General features: G+C 44.5%; 2 protein-coding genes across 3 annotated transcripts in view; one reads left to right on the top strand and one right to left on the bottom strand.

The window, feature by feature from the left end:
* ANAPC10 (anaphase promoting complex subunit 10) overlaps positions 1 to 16,225 on the bottom strand; it is a 406,696-nt gene that overhangs the window by 155,011 nt on the left and 235,460 nt on the right. The window lies entirely within an intron of this gene.
* The window catches only part of HHIP (hedgehog interacting protein), a 97,251-nt gene that overhangs the window by 13,360 nt on the left and 67,666 nt on the right, over positions 1 to 16,225 (top strand). For both annotated transcript variants that reach the window (XM_074991911.1, XM_074991912.1), the window contains exons 3-4: positions 3,640 to 3,796; positions 4,565 to 4,766. In XM_074991911.1, the coding sequence (XP_074848012.1) occupies positions 3,640 to 3,796; positions 4,565 to 4,766 (359 nt within the window). The remainder of the gene's footprint in view (positions 1 to 3,639; positions 3,797 to 4,564; positions 4,767 to 16,225) is intronic.

Below are 16,225 nucleotides of genomic sequence, written 5' to 3'. Positions count from 1 at the left end.
AGTGAAGTTTGTAGTAGTTGTGCGTTACTATGCACAGAGTAAAAAGTACAGGATTTTGAGCCATTATATAATGTAAATATTTCTTTATTTGACCCCTTGCATATCTAAACTAAAATATGTAATATATAACAGAAAATTGTTTTAAGTACATGCTTTCTTGTCACATGGCAGATTAAAACCTAAGGCCCAAATTCTGCTTTCTTATGCATCTGTCAGACTCCCATTGAAGTAAATGGGAATTGCACAGGCATCCAAAGATAAATTCACCTTAATTGGATGGAACATATGCAGGGTGGTATTTTGAAAAAGGCTGAGAGTTGGCCTAACTCCATTAAGTCTCATGGAAGCAGTTAGAACAACTCTGAGCACTTTTCAAAATACCACCCATTATGCACAATTGCAGTTGTCCTTGTGGAGGCACCATTCATTTTTTGACAATTTAGCAAATTCATCCATTGATGCTGCAGTGTTTCAGAGTTCAGTTCAAACCCCAGTTTTTAAAAACAGAGTTATGGAATATGAAAAAGGAACGGGCTTGCTGAATGGCAAAAAGAAGTTCACTACATTTCACACTTGCTTCCATGCTAAAATGCGTCATGATACAAATAGCTAAGGGCATAAAGTCAGTCACCTTATATATAAGTAAAGAATATTCCATATGGCATCAGTTAAATGAGTTTGCATCTGACTATTATTAGAAATGAACATAGACTGGTGAAATAGCATGATCCACACAGTCTCCCATATATTTTTATTGAAGACAAAATTCAGATTCAGAATAAAAAAATATGTCCTTAATAAAAATGGCATATGAGTGTGCAGTAATTCTTCATGTCCACTGCGTTTAGCTTGACTGTCAATTATATGTAGAAAAAGATATTACTAAGGACTCGGTCATGCCCTCTAAAGTCAAATAATTCAACATCAAGATTGTGGTTTGGTTTTGGATCCAGCTTTGATATCTATAGAGCCTTGGAATACTGTTCCATGTTTATGTCACAATTAATCTTCACTTATTCCATATGAAAATTATGTATCTTATTTTCTCATGCATTTCTTTTGCTAGTTCCTATAAATTAGAAACAGCCACTGGAAGCTGATATTCGCTGAGTCTTCAAATTCATGCCAATGAAACCTTCATATCACAACACATCATCTAGTGCTCCATATTATATTTTATATAACCCAAAAGCAAAATTTGGCCCCTTATTTGGCATGATGAGGATATTTATTTATTAAAGAAGGAGTCATATGAAAAGAATACATGATTATGAGTTGTAGTCCAAAAGTTTTATTGATGTAAGTTTGGAGTAACTGCATTACTTACAAGTAGTGACGTTATATGAGAGTTATGCTGATGATTCCAACACTGTGCCAATACTATATACTGCATCATTATTAATTCTGTATATACTGTGTCCCAAATCATGTCCCATGAAAGTGGCCTTTTGTATTGCTCTGGAAACATAAATGAAACTTAAAGATGTTCTAAACTAGACATCCTTGATGATTTTACTTGAAGCCCCACAGATGCTTATATATACAGTGACAGACCAAATTCTGCTTTCTGATGTGCACATGAACTTTGAGAAAGAGGATTAAGGATGGGTAAAAGTTATTAGAAAAAGACCTATGGGCAGAAAGTAATAGCCTTGCTGTTACTGGAATGTATTAAAAAGTCAACAGCAACACTGTTCTTCCTCACAGATGTCTCTTTCTTCCCTCCCTCCCACTTTGGGTTTTCAGTCTCCTCCTTTCAATAACCTCTACATTAAAGAACTCCTTTCGGTTAAGGATAGTTTACAGAGCCCAACTATGCTTGCTTTAGATAGGCTACAGGCATATCTATAGCGCATGAAGAGGCACTCCCTCGTCTCAGGTACTGAACAGTGAAGCACAAGAGTTTGACTTTGAACCTCAAGTTTTCCCTGCTAGTGCAGCGTACTAATCAAAGAGCTATAAGGATACCTAAATATGGGGCTACATCTAGACTAGAGGGATTTGTTGGCAGAAGTTTTCACTGGAAGATACCTTCAGACATAACTTCTGTTGACAGATCACGGCCAGAGCGGACTGAAAGAATGATCCACTCTGACAGAGAGCAGCTGGGCTGCTCAGCCACTCTGTCAGCAAAATCACCAACTGGAAGTACAGTAGACAGGGTTGCCTGGTGTCATGGAAGCCCTTTCTGTTGAGAGAAGGCCCCAGGAATGTCCAAACTGGCTTTTTGTTGACACATCTCTGTCGACAGAGGAGATCAACAGCTGTCAGCAAAAGTGCTGCATTCTGTCGACCTACTGTTTTGCTGACAAAACCCTCTAGTTCTATTCGTAGTTCTCTTTTGGAGACTAGTACTCATGTACCAGTCATACTGCCCCTTTTTCGGGGCCAGTGCTTCATGAAGTTTTTAAGATATTGATAAACTTTAAGTTTGTGCACCCTTTCATAAATCAGTGGGAAAGTGCCATCATTTATTTTAATGACAGCATAAAAAATGAAAACCAATATTCTGTAATACAGATTGAACCTCTCTAGTCTGGCAGCCTCAGAACCTGACTGGTGCCGAACGAGAGAATTTGCTGGATGGCAGGAGGTCCGTGTCGTCTAGCAGCAGTACCAACACTTCCACTACTTACTGGGAGCTTAAAAAAATGGGTAAATTACACCTAAATAACAGCACAGAACACTGAGAACCAGGACCGTAAACAAATTTTATGGGACCACAGGAAACTTGGCCACATCCATGATAAATGGTTAAGTAAAATCATGCTGGATTACAGATGTTGCCAGATGAGAGAGTGCCAGACTAGAGGGTTCAACCTGCATAATGTTGTTAAAATAATAATGTTAAGGGTCAGCTATTAACCAAAGCAGCAAGTGAAAAATTAAGGCTCCAGTGGCTTAGGCTGTACAACACATATTGGCTGTGTCTACACTACCATCTTCCTTCGAAGGAAGGATGGTAATTAGGGTGTTGGAAGTTCACTAATGAAGTGCTGCTGTGCATAGGCAGCACTTCATTAAGCAAACTCCCCCCCTCCGCCCCCCCCCAGCAACTCCGAAGTTTTTAACTTTTGAGGAGTAAGGGCACTTGGAAGTTGCCCCGGCACTTCGAAGTACCGGTGGGTGCACTGCAGCTAGACATGTGCCGGTACTCCGAAGTTTAAAGCTTCAGAGTTGCCATGGGGGGTGGGGTTTGCTTAATGAAGTGCTGCCTATGCATGGAAGCACTTCATTAGTAAACTCCCAACACCCTCATTACCATCCTTCCTTCAAAGGAATGTGGTAGTGTAGACAAGCCCATAGTCCTTCATTAGCGGTATCTGCTGACAGCAACAGGTGCATGGACATCTTAACTCTGAATTCTCTCATATTTTCATGACTGGCCCTTACTGTTATTTTAACATACCATTTTTTCCTTATTTAATCACATTGCAAATAATATGTGATAGAAATAGAGAAGAAAAAGCCACAAAGGTGTTACTCAACCTATCTGCATTTACTGAAAGCAATCCTTTTCTGCTCAAAGTGTTTATTTTTCCATTCAAAATATAATCCATTTCAACATTAGATGGAAGGCATAAAACTTGCAGGCTTGACAATGCATTAAAAACTTTTATGCTCTTTTATATTTTTAAGGGTTTCTACAAACTACAGCTGATGAGTTTTGCTTTTACTATGCAAGAAAAGATGGTGGCTTGTGCTTTCCAGATTTTCCAAGAAAACAAGTGCGAGGCCCAGCTTCTAACTATTTGGACCAGATGGAAGAATATGACAAAGTGGAAGAGATCAGCAGGTTCATAAAGATAAATACTGTTTAATCTAAAAAAAACTGACAGATCTTTGTGGTTTTCACAGTGAATCAGCTCAGTCTGTGTTTGTGCTCAGCAGCTGTGTCCTCCAGATGTTATTTTCTTCTGCTGCTGTTAGTGTGCCCTTTTTTTTTAAATGACATTAGCTTAGATACTTTTAATATGTAGATTACTAACAAAGTATTACGAGCCGGGCCTTCCTGTGATTCATATTTACTTCACGTGGGTTATTTTGTTCTGAAATTTATTAGTAATAGCTTACAGCAGTATAGAATTTCTCACTACGATAATTTTAGGAAATCTGTTTTTATGAATATGGCATTTTCTCCTGTACATTTTCCACTATCAAGTAGTGTTATTTACGTATACTCCTTAAAATCTGACTTCAGAGCCCAATTTTTATAGAATTCTAAAGTCATTGGGATTTGCAGTGCCTACTTTAGGAAAGAATTTGCCTATCAAATTGACTTTCCTCTCTGTGAATTTTACTCTCCTTCCCATGGCTCTTATATCTTAGGCTACTTTACTTTAACTCTGAGCTATATAAAGCCAAATTTTGGTGTTCTATGTACAGGGGTTATTCTTCTGCAGCAGTGACCATGTGCATTTGAGGACAGAATTTAGCCTTTATAATTATCCTTAATACCACTATACTTCATATTATAGATCTAAGGAGCCATGTTTTATGAAAATTCTGTAAACTGTACTGCAAAATTTAAAAAAAAATCACTGTTTTCCTCTGATTTCTTTAGAAAGCACAAGCACAATTGCTTCTGTATACAGGAGATTGTGAGTGGTTTAAGGCAGCCAGTTGGTGCAGTGCATTGTGGGGATGGATCACATCGACTCTTTATCCTTGAGAAGGAAGGATATGTGAAGATTTTCACTCCTGACGGGGACATAATCAAGGAACCTTTTTTGGACATACACAAGCTTGTTCAAAGTGGAATAAAGGTTGGAATTCATTTTTATTTCTCTCTCAAAATCTGCTTATATTTTAAATCTAATTATTTATTATCCTACCTGTATATGCTTTTCATTTAAAATGAAAATCTTGAAGTGCACCAATTTTTTCCGGGAAAATGCATTAAAAAATAAGTATTTTAAATAGAAGACCAGGAGTAAAAATGAAATATAGTAGAGTGCCAGCTAATAAGGAAAGGGAACACAACAAAGAACTCCTCTTTCTTTGGTTAGCTAAAGGAAAATACATGATTATCAGAACTGCATTCATATTTTTTCCTTTGTACTTCTATTGTTTGCTTCCCTGGATAGCAGGAATGTACAAGGCCAGGAGTACAAAGTTATCTTGTCTCAGTGGGAACAGGCTTAAGCCATTTAAGGAATTATTCCCACTTGAATCTTTTGGTGTGACTGGTGGTTATTGTAGAAGCATACAGAAGGGGGAGCTCTCACCACACTGTCCAGGAAAGGGTGGGGGAGCTATCCTGTGTTTTTTAGCATAGGGGGTGCTGTGCTTCCCTCCCCATTTCGTCCATCCCTGAGAACTACAAAAACTTCCAATTGTCTGTGGTATCATCTAAAATGTGTGGTACACAACATGTACACTAAAAATGTTACTGCATCTCCAAACACATGCCCACAGATTAGTCAATTTTTCTAGTGCTCTTAAAGTCAATGAAAAGATTATTATTGACTTTAATGGGAGCTGGAGTGGTGCCCTGATGATAGAACAATAATGTGTCATTACTATTCCAGGAGACATTGGTTTTTAAGGGCAGTACTTCTAGATGCACCAATATGCAATACATAAACATCTATCTTTTCTTCCAATATTTAATTACCATATAAATGTTTAAACTTATAACTAGGCTGAAATCCTACTATGTGACACATACATTTGGAATTAAGCTTTGTAATCAGGTTTTGCATCAAATAATTGCCATCCAACTTCAAAAAAAAACCCTCCTTACATGAAATAACTCATGGTCTTGCTTTGGTGAAACTAAAATGAATGAAAATACGCTGTGCTGATTTAAAGTATTTATTACGTGCGAAATAGGCTTTTTGTCCATCATGTACAATGCTGATGACCTGCTTTCAGGTAGCCCTGTCTGAAAGTATGTTTGGATGGTTTGGGGTTTGTTCTGAAACAGAGGTAAAATGCAAAGTGCAGCTGTTTCCTTTAAACAATGAACTAATTTCTATGATTTTGTGATATTGAATCTTTCCTTGTGCCTATGTGGCTAGCTTCAGCTACTGAGTTACAACACAAAAGAGAACAAAAAGCAAACACAGAAGCAGTATGTTCTCGTGTAATGTTGTGTTCTCAGTGTCTTTACATCATGGTGATGGCTATAATATATCGGCCTACTTATTATTAAAAGACCTGTAGACCCTTGGGGGTCTGCAAGGGTATTGCAGGGGGTCAATGAAAAAATAAAAGATAAATAAAAATGATCATAGAAAATAAGTTTTAAATAAATTGAAAAGTTACAATCACTTATTTTTAAATTAAAAATGTTCCAATATTGTTATTGATTGCTATCTAAAAATCTATATTGCAATTTCATTTTTCATTTAATGAAGTGTATATAGCAGCTAGAATTGGCTTTGATGGGGGGGTCCACAAATGGTTTGCGGTGGGGGTGATTGGATGTCCACACTAGTGAACAGTTTGGCAATCATTGCACCAGACAAAAGCACCACAGTTTTCAAAATTGGTTTAGTCTCCCTTGGGTCTACATTTAGGCACCTGAATAAGTGACTTGATTTTTCAAGAAGTGTTGAGCACCCAGAAGCTCCCACTAAAATTAATGGGAGTTGCTAAGTGCTCAGCACTTTGAAAATTAGCCTGATTATTTAGGCATATAAATACCCATTTAGAGAGACTAAGATAGACTCCTGTTATTTCAAATCTTGGCAAAGTTTGGGATAGCTGCATTACTCATGATTGGTGAAGTAAATACATGTGAGGTAGTCAAGTGTACATGATAACTGCAATTTATGACATGGTTCTGCAACTTATCACATGGATATCACCAAACCATGTGTTGTGAATTTTCATACACGCACTCGTATAGATCTATTTGAGTATTTCCTATATATACTTCATTTGACTCCCACAAGAATCCACCCAGGTAAGGTTGTTAGGGACTTATAGGAGATCATTGTAGGTCAATGCGTGTTTGCGTATGTCCTATAATTACTGAAGTAGTTAGTTATTGTCCAATGCCAAGACACACACCTTTAATAAGCTAAATTAAAGGAGTTTTAAAGGTAAGCAATGAATAGCCAGTTCTAAAGCACAAGTCCATATTTAGTTCTTTGTGCCTACATCTTGCACACAATGGGACAAACAGGACAGCTCAATAAATGTCAATAGAAAGCAGAATTTGTCCCAATAAGTGCTCTAGCCCACTAGCTAGCCAGCGTAAATCAGACCATAAAATAATTTCGGTTAATTTTCTAGGGTGCTCTGTAGAGCAGGGTGTTAACAATTATTTGTGCCATACGTTAGGTCTGAATCCTATGTATGAGCCACCCCTTTGTCAAAAATCTTCCCTCCTCCCCCACCATCACCTTTCCATACTTCTAACCAGCTCACTCCATTTGAGCAACCTACAGAAAAGAGCATTAGGAAAGAGTCACCACTGCTAATTTAGCTGGAAGGCTGGGGACAAAGAGACAAGCAAAGAAGCAGAAGACAGTCTTCAACTGGAGGGAATAATGAGCGTTCTATTGCTTTTTAGTGAGTTGAGGGTTTGAATGGGTGGAGGCCTTTGTATGCTCCGCAGAGGAAGAAGGAAGGAGCACCTGGAAGCAGGATGCCAGCTAATAGATGGGGAAAGGAAAGCAGGAGAATGCTGAAAATGAGTATACACAACCTAACTTCATCAACAGTTATTTAAAATATGCAATAACTTGAAAAAGTAAAAGAGAACAAATACAACAAAATATTCCCTAATGATTATTTAAAACTGCAGTTGTCAAACATTTTTACATTGCATATAATTAGAACACCCTGGCTCTGTCTACACTAGCATTCTTCTTTCGAAGGAGGCATGCAAATGGGGGAATTGAAAATGCAAATGAGGTGCAGATTTACATATTGGTTGCATCATTTGCATATTCTTTCAAAAGAGCTTTTTGAAAGAAGAAAAGCAGTGTAATCCTCATCTTCAGAAGAACCTTTCTTCCTTTAAAAAGATAGGAAGAAGGGTTCTTTTAGAGATGGAGGTTACTTTCAAAAGAGCTGCGTCTACACTGCTTTCCTTCTTTCAAAAGAATATGCAAATGAGGTTCCAGATATGTAAATCTGCATCTCATTTGCATTTTCAATTTCCCTCATTTGCATTCCTCTTACAAAAAAAGAATGCTAGTGTAGATGTAGCCCCTGTGAGCCACCTCTCTTCCCATTCCCAGTCACACTAATCCCCTTCCTTCCCATTAACAGTGACATAACATCCCTGTACTAGCTACAGACACTGTGTTCACATAGAAAAATAATAGCAAGGACTTGTCTGCCTGATTCTGGCAAAGGACTCTGGAAGGGAGAGCTCTGTAAAATGCTCTAAAGATGTTGCATTTTAATTGTTACAATAAAATTAACTATTTCAATTTTTTTAAATGCAGTTATTTCTCCAGAATCTTTTATAGTCTGCATATTTTACTAATTAGTGTTTCAGGACATTAGTATGCAGATTGACCATGAATGACTCAGGTCTGTTGGGGTATCGTAGCTGTGTGTGGGCTGACTGAATAAGAGATTTCTTTACAATAAAATAAACATGTTTATTTCTCACTAATGTAACAAGATGTCTGCGTACATTTTTGTTACAATCAGCCTGATTCTTTCCTTATAGGCTACGTCTACACATGTATGCTACATCGAAATAGCTTATTTAGATGTAGCGACATTGAAATAGGCTATTTCGATGAATAACGGCTACACGTCCTCCAGGGCTGGTGCCGTCGACGTTCAACGTCGACGTTGGTCAGCACCACATCGAAGTAGGCGCTGCGGGAGAGCGTCTACATGCCAAAGTAGCACACATCGAAATAAGGGTGCCAGGAACAGCTGCAGACAGGGTCACAGGGCGGACTAGCACTTCCGGGGCAACAGCTAGCCGCTCCCTTAAAGGGCCCCTCCCAGACACACTCAGCCTGCACAGCACGCGGGTTGCGGAGCCATAGGCATGCACACCTCGGTGCCGCAGTTATGGACCCCCAGCAGCAGCAGCAGCAGCAGCAGCAGCAGCCAGAGGTCCACCCAGCCGCCCCTGCAGGAGCAGTGCTCGCCCTGCTCAATGCCATGCAGGAGGCAGCTGACTGCCTTTTATTCACAGAAGAGGAGCTGCCCCCAGGGGAGGAGGAAGCAACCCCAGACCCTGCAGCCCCCTGCCCCTCCCCCCGGCCGCTGGCTGTGGAGCTACCCCACGAGCACCGACTGGTGGGAGCGGCTGGTGCTCGGCGAGTGGGACGACGACCGCTGGCTCCAGAACTTTCGTATGAGCCGGCAGACATTTCTGGAGCTCTGCCAGTGGCTCACCCCCGCACTGAGGCACCAGGACACTGCCATGCAGCGTGCCCTCAGCGTGGAGAAACGGGTCGGCATCGCTGTCTGGAAGCTGGCCACTCCAGACAGCTACCGATCCATGGGCCAGCAGTTTGGCATTGGCAAGGCCACCGTTGGGGCTGTCCTCATGGAGGTAAGAGGACCCACAGGGAGGGGGAGGCACCCCTGGGGGTGGAGGGGAGTCCTGGCAGGGGAGGGGAGGGGAGGGGAGGGGCAGACACACCCTGCACATCCCTCACTGGTGCTCTCCCATGTCCTTCCCCTGCAGGTCGTCCACACCATCAACGCCCTGCTCCTCCACAGGCTCGTGCGGCTTGGGGACCCGGATGCCGCCATCGCGGGCTTTGCCACCCTGGGGTTCCCCAATTGCTTCGGGGCTCTGGATGGGACCGATATCCCCATCCGTGCCCCGGAGCACAGTGGAGGACGCTTCTTAAACAGGAAGGGCTACCACTCAGTGGTCCTCCAGGCCTTGGTGGACAGCCGGGGCCACTTCCTGGACATATATGTTGGCTGGCCTGGCAGCACCCACGACGCCCGGGTATTCCGGAATTCGGGCCTGTGCCGCCAGCTGGAGGCGGGGACCGACATCCCCCAGCGGAAGATCCCTGTGGGGGACACCACCATGCCCCTCTGCGTCATCGCAGACGCAGCATACCCCCTCCGGCCCTGGCTCCTGCACCCGTACACGGGCCATCTGTCTGCCAGCCAGGAGCACTTCAACATGCACCTGAAACATGCGCGCCAGGTGGTGGAGCGCACATTTGGCCGCCTCAAAGGGCGCTGGAGGTGTCTCCTCACCTGCCTTGATGTGGGCCCCACCAACATCCCCCAGATTGTGGGCACATGCAGCACCCTCCACAACCTGGTCGAGAGCAAGGGGGAGGCATTCTTTCAGGGCTGGGCTGTGGAGGCTGGCAGGGCCGATGTGCAGCCACCCGCTGCCCCCAGTCGCCAGGTGGACCCCGAGGGGATCCGGGTCAGGGAGGCCCTGTGGGCCCACTTTGACCAGGCTGCAGCGTGAATGCTGGCAGGCCCCCCACTGCACCCCCCCCATCTTCCACAACACTCCCTGCCCCTACACCCACACCACAGAGCACCCAAGAGCACACTCCCCCCGCCCACTTTTCTTGCAAATAAAAATAGACCTGTTGTTTATGAAACTACCAAACATTGAACTCTTACTATTATTATTATATTTACAACAAATATAAATATTACATATATTATAACGATGATTAAGCGGAAAAAAGGGGAAGACAAGGAAGGGGAGAACTATTTACATGGGGGGGCAGGTATCATAAAATAACGGGGGTCTAATACAAAGTATATACAAAACACAAGTAAAAGGGGATATGTACAAAGGGGGGGGGCCACGTCCTGGGCCCCGCACCCCCTAATGTCCAGCGCTGGGGGTGGGCAGCAGTGACCCGCGCCTCAGCCTCAGCCCTGGCCAGGGCTGGCTGGGGACCGGGCAGACCGGTAGATATGGCCGGCGGGTGTCAGCAGGCCTCAGGTCCCCCTCGGCGGAAGGCCCCTCGGTGGTGGATGACGGGTGGAGCAGCGGGTGGAGCGGCGGCTGGTGCAGCATGGGGGGCCAGGTAGTCGGCTATGCACTCGAAAGTGCGCATAAAGGCCCCCCATGCCTCCTGGCACTGGGCCAGCGCCCGCTCCTGCAGATGGAGCTGCTGCTCCGAGATCTCCAGCTGCCGCCGGAGGATCGCCAGCAGCTGGGGGTCCGTCACTGTTCATGGGCGGTGCCGGGTCCGCTGTCGTCCCCGCCCTGGGGCTGGTCGGTGCTCCGCCGAGGGGCTGGCCTGGAGTGATGGCCCCAGTGGGCTCTCCGGGACCACTGACACCTCGCCGGCGCTCTCCGGTCCCTCCGATAGTGCAGCTGTGGAACACGGGGGGGAAGAAGAGTGGAGACAGCCATTAGTGTGGCCCCTGAGCTGTGGCCCTTGTCCCCCCACCCCTCTGCTGCTGGTTCCCCATCCCCATCCCCAGGAGATGCTGCTGCTGCTGATGGATGTCCCACCCCCTCCCCCCAGGGGACCCTAGGTTCCGCTCCCCACATCCCCAGGGATGGGGCATGGCACTGTCATGCTGGGGGGGCAGGGGCTGATGCACTCTTCTGAGGGACATGCTACTGCTGTCCTTGGGGCCATGGTCATCTGGGCATGTGGAGGGCCCTGGTCATGCCTGTTGCCGCCGCCCCTCAGCCCCCGGGGGTGTGCACCAGGGGGGTACATACCTGATGGTCCGCTCCCACGGTCGGGGGACACCCGGTGGGCGGATGCCCTGCTGGAGCTCCAGGACAGCAGCACGATGTAGAACCCCCCATCACCGGAGGAGGATCCCCCCTCCTCCTCCTCCTCTGGTGTCCCAGGGGTGGGCTCCTGGGGGAGGGGCCTGGGGTGCAGGGCTTGCCTCCGGGGCGGACTCCGCCTCTGGGGCCTTCTGGGGCTCGTCGGCTGAGGTGTCAAGCGTGGCCGGAGAGGAGGAGCTGTGCTGGGGGCCCAGGATTTCCCTGAGCTCCCTGTAAAAGGGGCAAGTGACGGGGGCGGCCCCAGATCAGCTGGCTGCATCCCGGGCCCAGGTGTAACCCTGCCACAGCTCCTTAACCTTACTCCTGACGTGGTCAGGAGTGCGGGCAGGGTGACCCCGGGCGGCCAGGCCCTTGGCCAGCCAAGCGAACACACCCGTGTTCCGCCTCTTGCTCCCCATTACCTGGAGCACCTCCTCCTCACTCCAGAGCCCCAGCAGGTCCCAAAGCTCGGCCTCCATCCAGGAGGGGCCCCACTGCCTCTTCCCGGGCTGGCTGCCAGCCTGGGAGCCCTGGCTCGCCTTGGGGAGGTGCCCTGGGGTCGCTTGGGGGGCTGGCGGGCTGGCGGGCGGCCATTGCAGCAGGGGGGGTTGTCTCTGGGCTGCTGTGAGGCATGCAGGCTGGCTGCGTGGCTGTGCTGCCGCCTGCACACTCTCTCAGCTTCCTGCACAGGAAGGCAGGGGGTGGGGAGTTTTAAGGGGCCACTGCACGCGGTGACCATCGAGCTCAGGGGCTGGAGAGAGCGTCTCTCAACCCCTCAGGTGATGGCCGCCATGGCGGACCCTGCTATTTCGATGTTGCGGGACGCGCATCGGCTACACGGGCCCTACTTCGACGTTCGACGTCGAACAGGACAACAGGACAATATTATAAGCCAAGCCAAGCCATTCCACTTTCTACCCAAACTGTCTGAAGTAGAAATCTGATTGAAATGAGTATCTTTAGAACTGCCTTTGCAGCATTACCACGCCAAATTGTACTGTATGAAAAACAACTTTAAACAAAGCAAACTCATAATAATCTTTTAATAGTAAGACTAATGAAAACCCCATGATAATAGAACAAAACCTATGAGGCCTCAAAAAAAAAAAAGAAAACATATGTCAGTGAAATGATCTCAGGCACCTTTTGCTCCATCTTATGGCTATGAATTATTTTTCCTTGTCACAATAGCTTAAATTTTAATAGAAATTTTCCATTTATCTCTAGCCACATGTGCACCTTCATTTCTTTCAGCCATCAAATTGCCCAGTAAGACTGGCTTTGCATAGTTTTTATGATTTCAGAGTTCTGAAGTGTGATATTCTTATAAAGTGTCTTGTAATTATTTTAATGGTCAATGCTTCCCTGATGTTGCTACAGTGAATATAAATGTAAATGCCACTTTAATTGTTTTAAGAACACATGCTGCATTTACATTATGGAATCACTTTTACTATAGATATACCCTAATAGCTTGACTGTTCAGTGCATGTACATTAAAGTAAAAGGAAAGGTATTAAATAGGCTATCCATATTGCTAGGCGTCAAATGCCACAAATATTCCAAAGCTGCTCTGGGTGGTGGGACACTCGTGAAATAAGCTCTTGATTCCACAAACAGCTTCTTAACAGGACCACAGGGTTAGTATATGAAACTTCTATACTCTATCCCCTTGTGTTTGTGTCATGACACAGTCTTTAATTAGATTATTACTCAAATAATAAAATATTGTGCAAATTTCTCTATAACTTTAGATACAAGATATATATCTGCAGTTGTTACACTTAATTGAAGAAGCAGTTGTACTTTTATTTTGACTATGTCTGAGCACCAATATGATTTTTTAATATAACCAGTTTCATCCACTGGTTTATTGCATCATTTCTTTGGTTACTGCAGGACAGACAGTAAGTATCCACAATATTTTTGTATAAGTTGTATTATTGATAGCCCTTAAATCAAAGGTAAACTATTTTAACTATTGCTAAAGAGTCTAAGGAGCCTTGTAGCCACTGTGAGGATGGGCTCTACAGAAAAAAATTAAAGATAATGATGAAGTAGTTTATACTGTATGTTTATAAGTAGAACTGGATTATTTGTTATTCTCTGACTTCTGTGCTTGGATATATATTTGCCCAAAGCTCTTTATATATGCCATTGGACAATGGTATCAATATGTGTGCTTGTTTCCAAATCATGCATATGGGCCATTTTCTGACCTCAACTAATGCACTTGATTCCCAGTGATATAAAGAGGTGTTCTACTACTGACAGAGGCAGTAGATAGCTGGGCAGAACTCACATTGATTTTCACACACAAATGTCACTAGGTCTGTCACCATCTCTTTTATAGGACTAACTTGCATAGGACACTGAAATTCCAAAATTTCAAATCAAGGAATTTCCTGTGAATTCTTGCAGTGGGGGAAGAAGAATAGTTACCTCCCATCCCCCATTCTCCCTCAGGAAAAATAATTGGGTTTTATGTGTTAACCCATGGTTTATAGGTAGGAGGGAAGGGAATCGGCAGATGATCCTTGCTGCCACTCTGCCACCTGACTTCACTGGTTCCTACAAAAGCCATGATTCTGGTAGCTACAATCGCTATCCTTAGAACAGGGTGGGTAATAATTTTGAATGGCAGAGGCACTCCACAAATTTGGAAAGTGGTCAAGGGTTGCACTCTTCTATACTAAAGAAGGTGGTGTGGGGTCTGGGATGGAATTTTGGTGTAAAAGGGAGATCAGGGTAGTGGGTTGGGATGTAAGGAGTGAGTATGGGCATCTAGGAGGGAGTTTGGGTGAAGAAGGAAGTTGCAGTGGGATTGGGGTCTAGGAGGAGATGCAGAGTCTGGGAAGTGGGTACAGGTTCAGGAGAGGAACAGGTGTATAGGAGGGGGTATTGGGCAGGGGTGTAGGGATTTGGGTTATGACCTAGGGTGAGAGGGACCTGTGACCTGAGACAGTGGTGCAGGGTCTGGGAGGTGGTATGGGTGCAGGAGTGGAGTTGCAAAGAGTTTGGTTGTGACCTGAGGCAGGGCTACAGGAGGGTGTGAGGGGCCAGATGCGGGCTCTGGCTAGGAGGCACTTTCCTTTGGCGGCTCCTGGGAAGTAGCCCAGTGGGACCCTCAGCCTGCCTACCGCACCTCTGCACTCTGCTCAGAGCAGTGGCTGCTAGGCCCATGTGCAGGGAGTGACTCCTTACAGAGCCACATGTGGCTCTGGAGCCGCAGGTTGCCGACCCCTAGAACAGGGCAATTTCTTGCATGAGCCATCCCCTGTTCAGTTTACAGGAAACTCTAAGCATACATGGAAGCCTCATTTATATAAAGTGGTAATACCACTTTCCTGTGGGGTTAAGATGATGTTACTGGGTTTGGTGTACTCTCTTTTAGTGGAACACCTCATATGGAAAATGAATCATACCCTCTTTTCCCACTGAATTTTTACAGATTACAATTCTGATCATAAATATGGATACATAACAGTTCTTTTCAGGAGGCTTGCATCTTACCATCATAAGGCAAAGTTGTTTGCATGTAAAATCATTATCCTTACAACTTTTGAATAGCACATGCCCAGCTATTCCAGAGGCTTTTTTATGAGACTGAAGTACACAACTATAACTCAAGCTAGCAATTGTGGGGCACTGCAATGACTTCCAGGTTGTAAGCCAAGCAGATGAGGAATTGTCTGTTTATGTTAAAGAAATGTGAATCAACAAAACATTATGGTTTCTGTTGATTTTGGGCAATGTCCCCTAGACTTGAGGAACTGAGAGGGGAAAGAAGATAATACTTTATCATTTTACATGCACATGTGTAGATTTTAACATTCCGCATTTTCTTGAGAAGAATCCCATGGTGCCAATTAACCTAACTTATTCCAAAACAATTCTCTGTTTGGAAAGAATAATTTTCATAGTGGGTGTTCCTTGAAATTGTATGCCTCATACCCTGTTATTACTGAGATGTGTGTAGTACAACTGAGTGAGCCAGCTTCTTTTCCAGGCACTGTATAGATTATAGCTGTATCCCACACACAGTGCTAGATAATCCTTGTTTTAATTTTGTTATGTGTGCAAATCCTTTTTGAACATTTAGCAATTTTAAAAATGCAAAAGGCCATCTTCCTCTCCTGCGTCATTTGTTAAAAACCAAATGTGTTATTTAGAAGTGATCAAAACCAGTGAATAACATGGCAATTTTCTAATTAAAAGGAAACTATTGCTTTTCCTGAAGCCTATCCAGCAGATCATGTTTTCTTGCATAAAAAGGCAGCAAGGAGACAAAGTAAGGCAGAAAACGTTGTGGCCTTGCAGCAATAGAATTTCAAATATATGATTTCCCCTGGTGGATGGGGATTTAACAGCCCACTGATGGTGAAAGATGTGTGCTCCTCCCCACCCCGCACATCCCAAAATCCATATGAAAGTCTTGAAGATCTCAGGGTATCCGTGAATGACCAGCATGCTCACAAGGAGTTCCCCAATTTCCAAACTACTTCTCCCAAGCACCTCCTATCCACCCCTGCAGCATGAGTCTTAGGTGCCAGATGCTTTTTGTAATCT

The sequence above is a fragment of the Carettochelys insculpta genome, chromosome 4, assembly GCF_033958435.1.
Source record: "Carettochelys insculpta isolate YL-2023 chromosome 4, ASM3395843v1, whole genome shotgun sequence".
Lineage (NCBI taxonomy): Eukaryota > Metazoa > Chordata > Testudines > Carettochelyidae > Carettochelys > Carettochelys insculpta.
The sequence above is the reverse complement of the archived record's forward strand: the minus strand, read 5'-3'. Positions and strand labels throughout refer to the sequence as shown.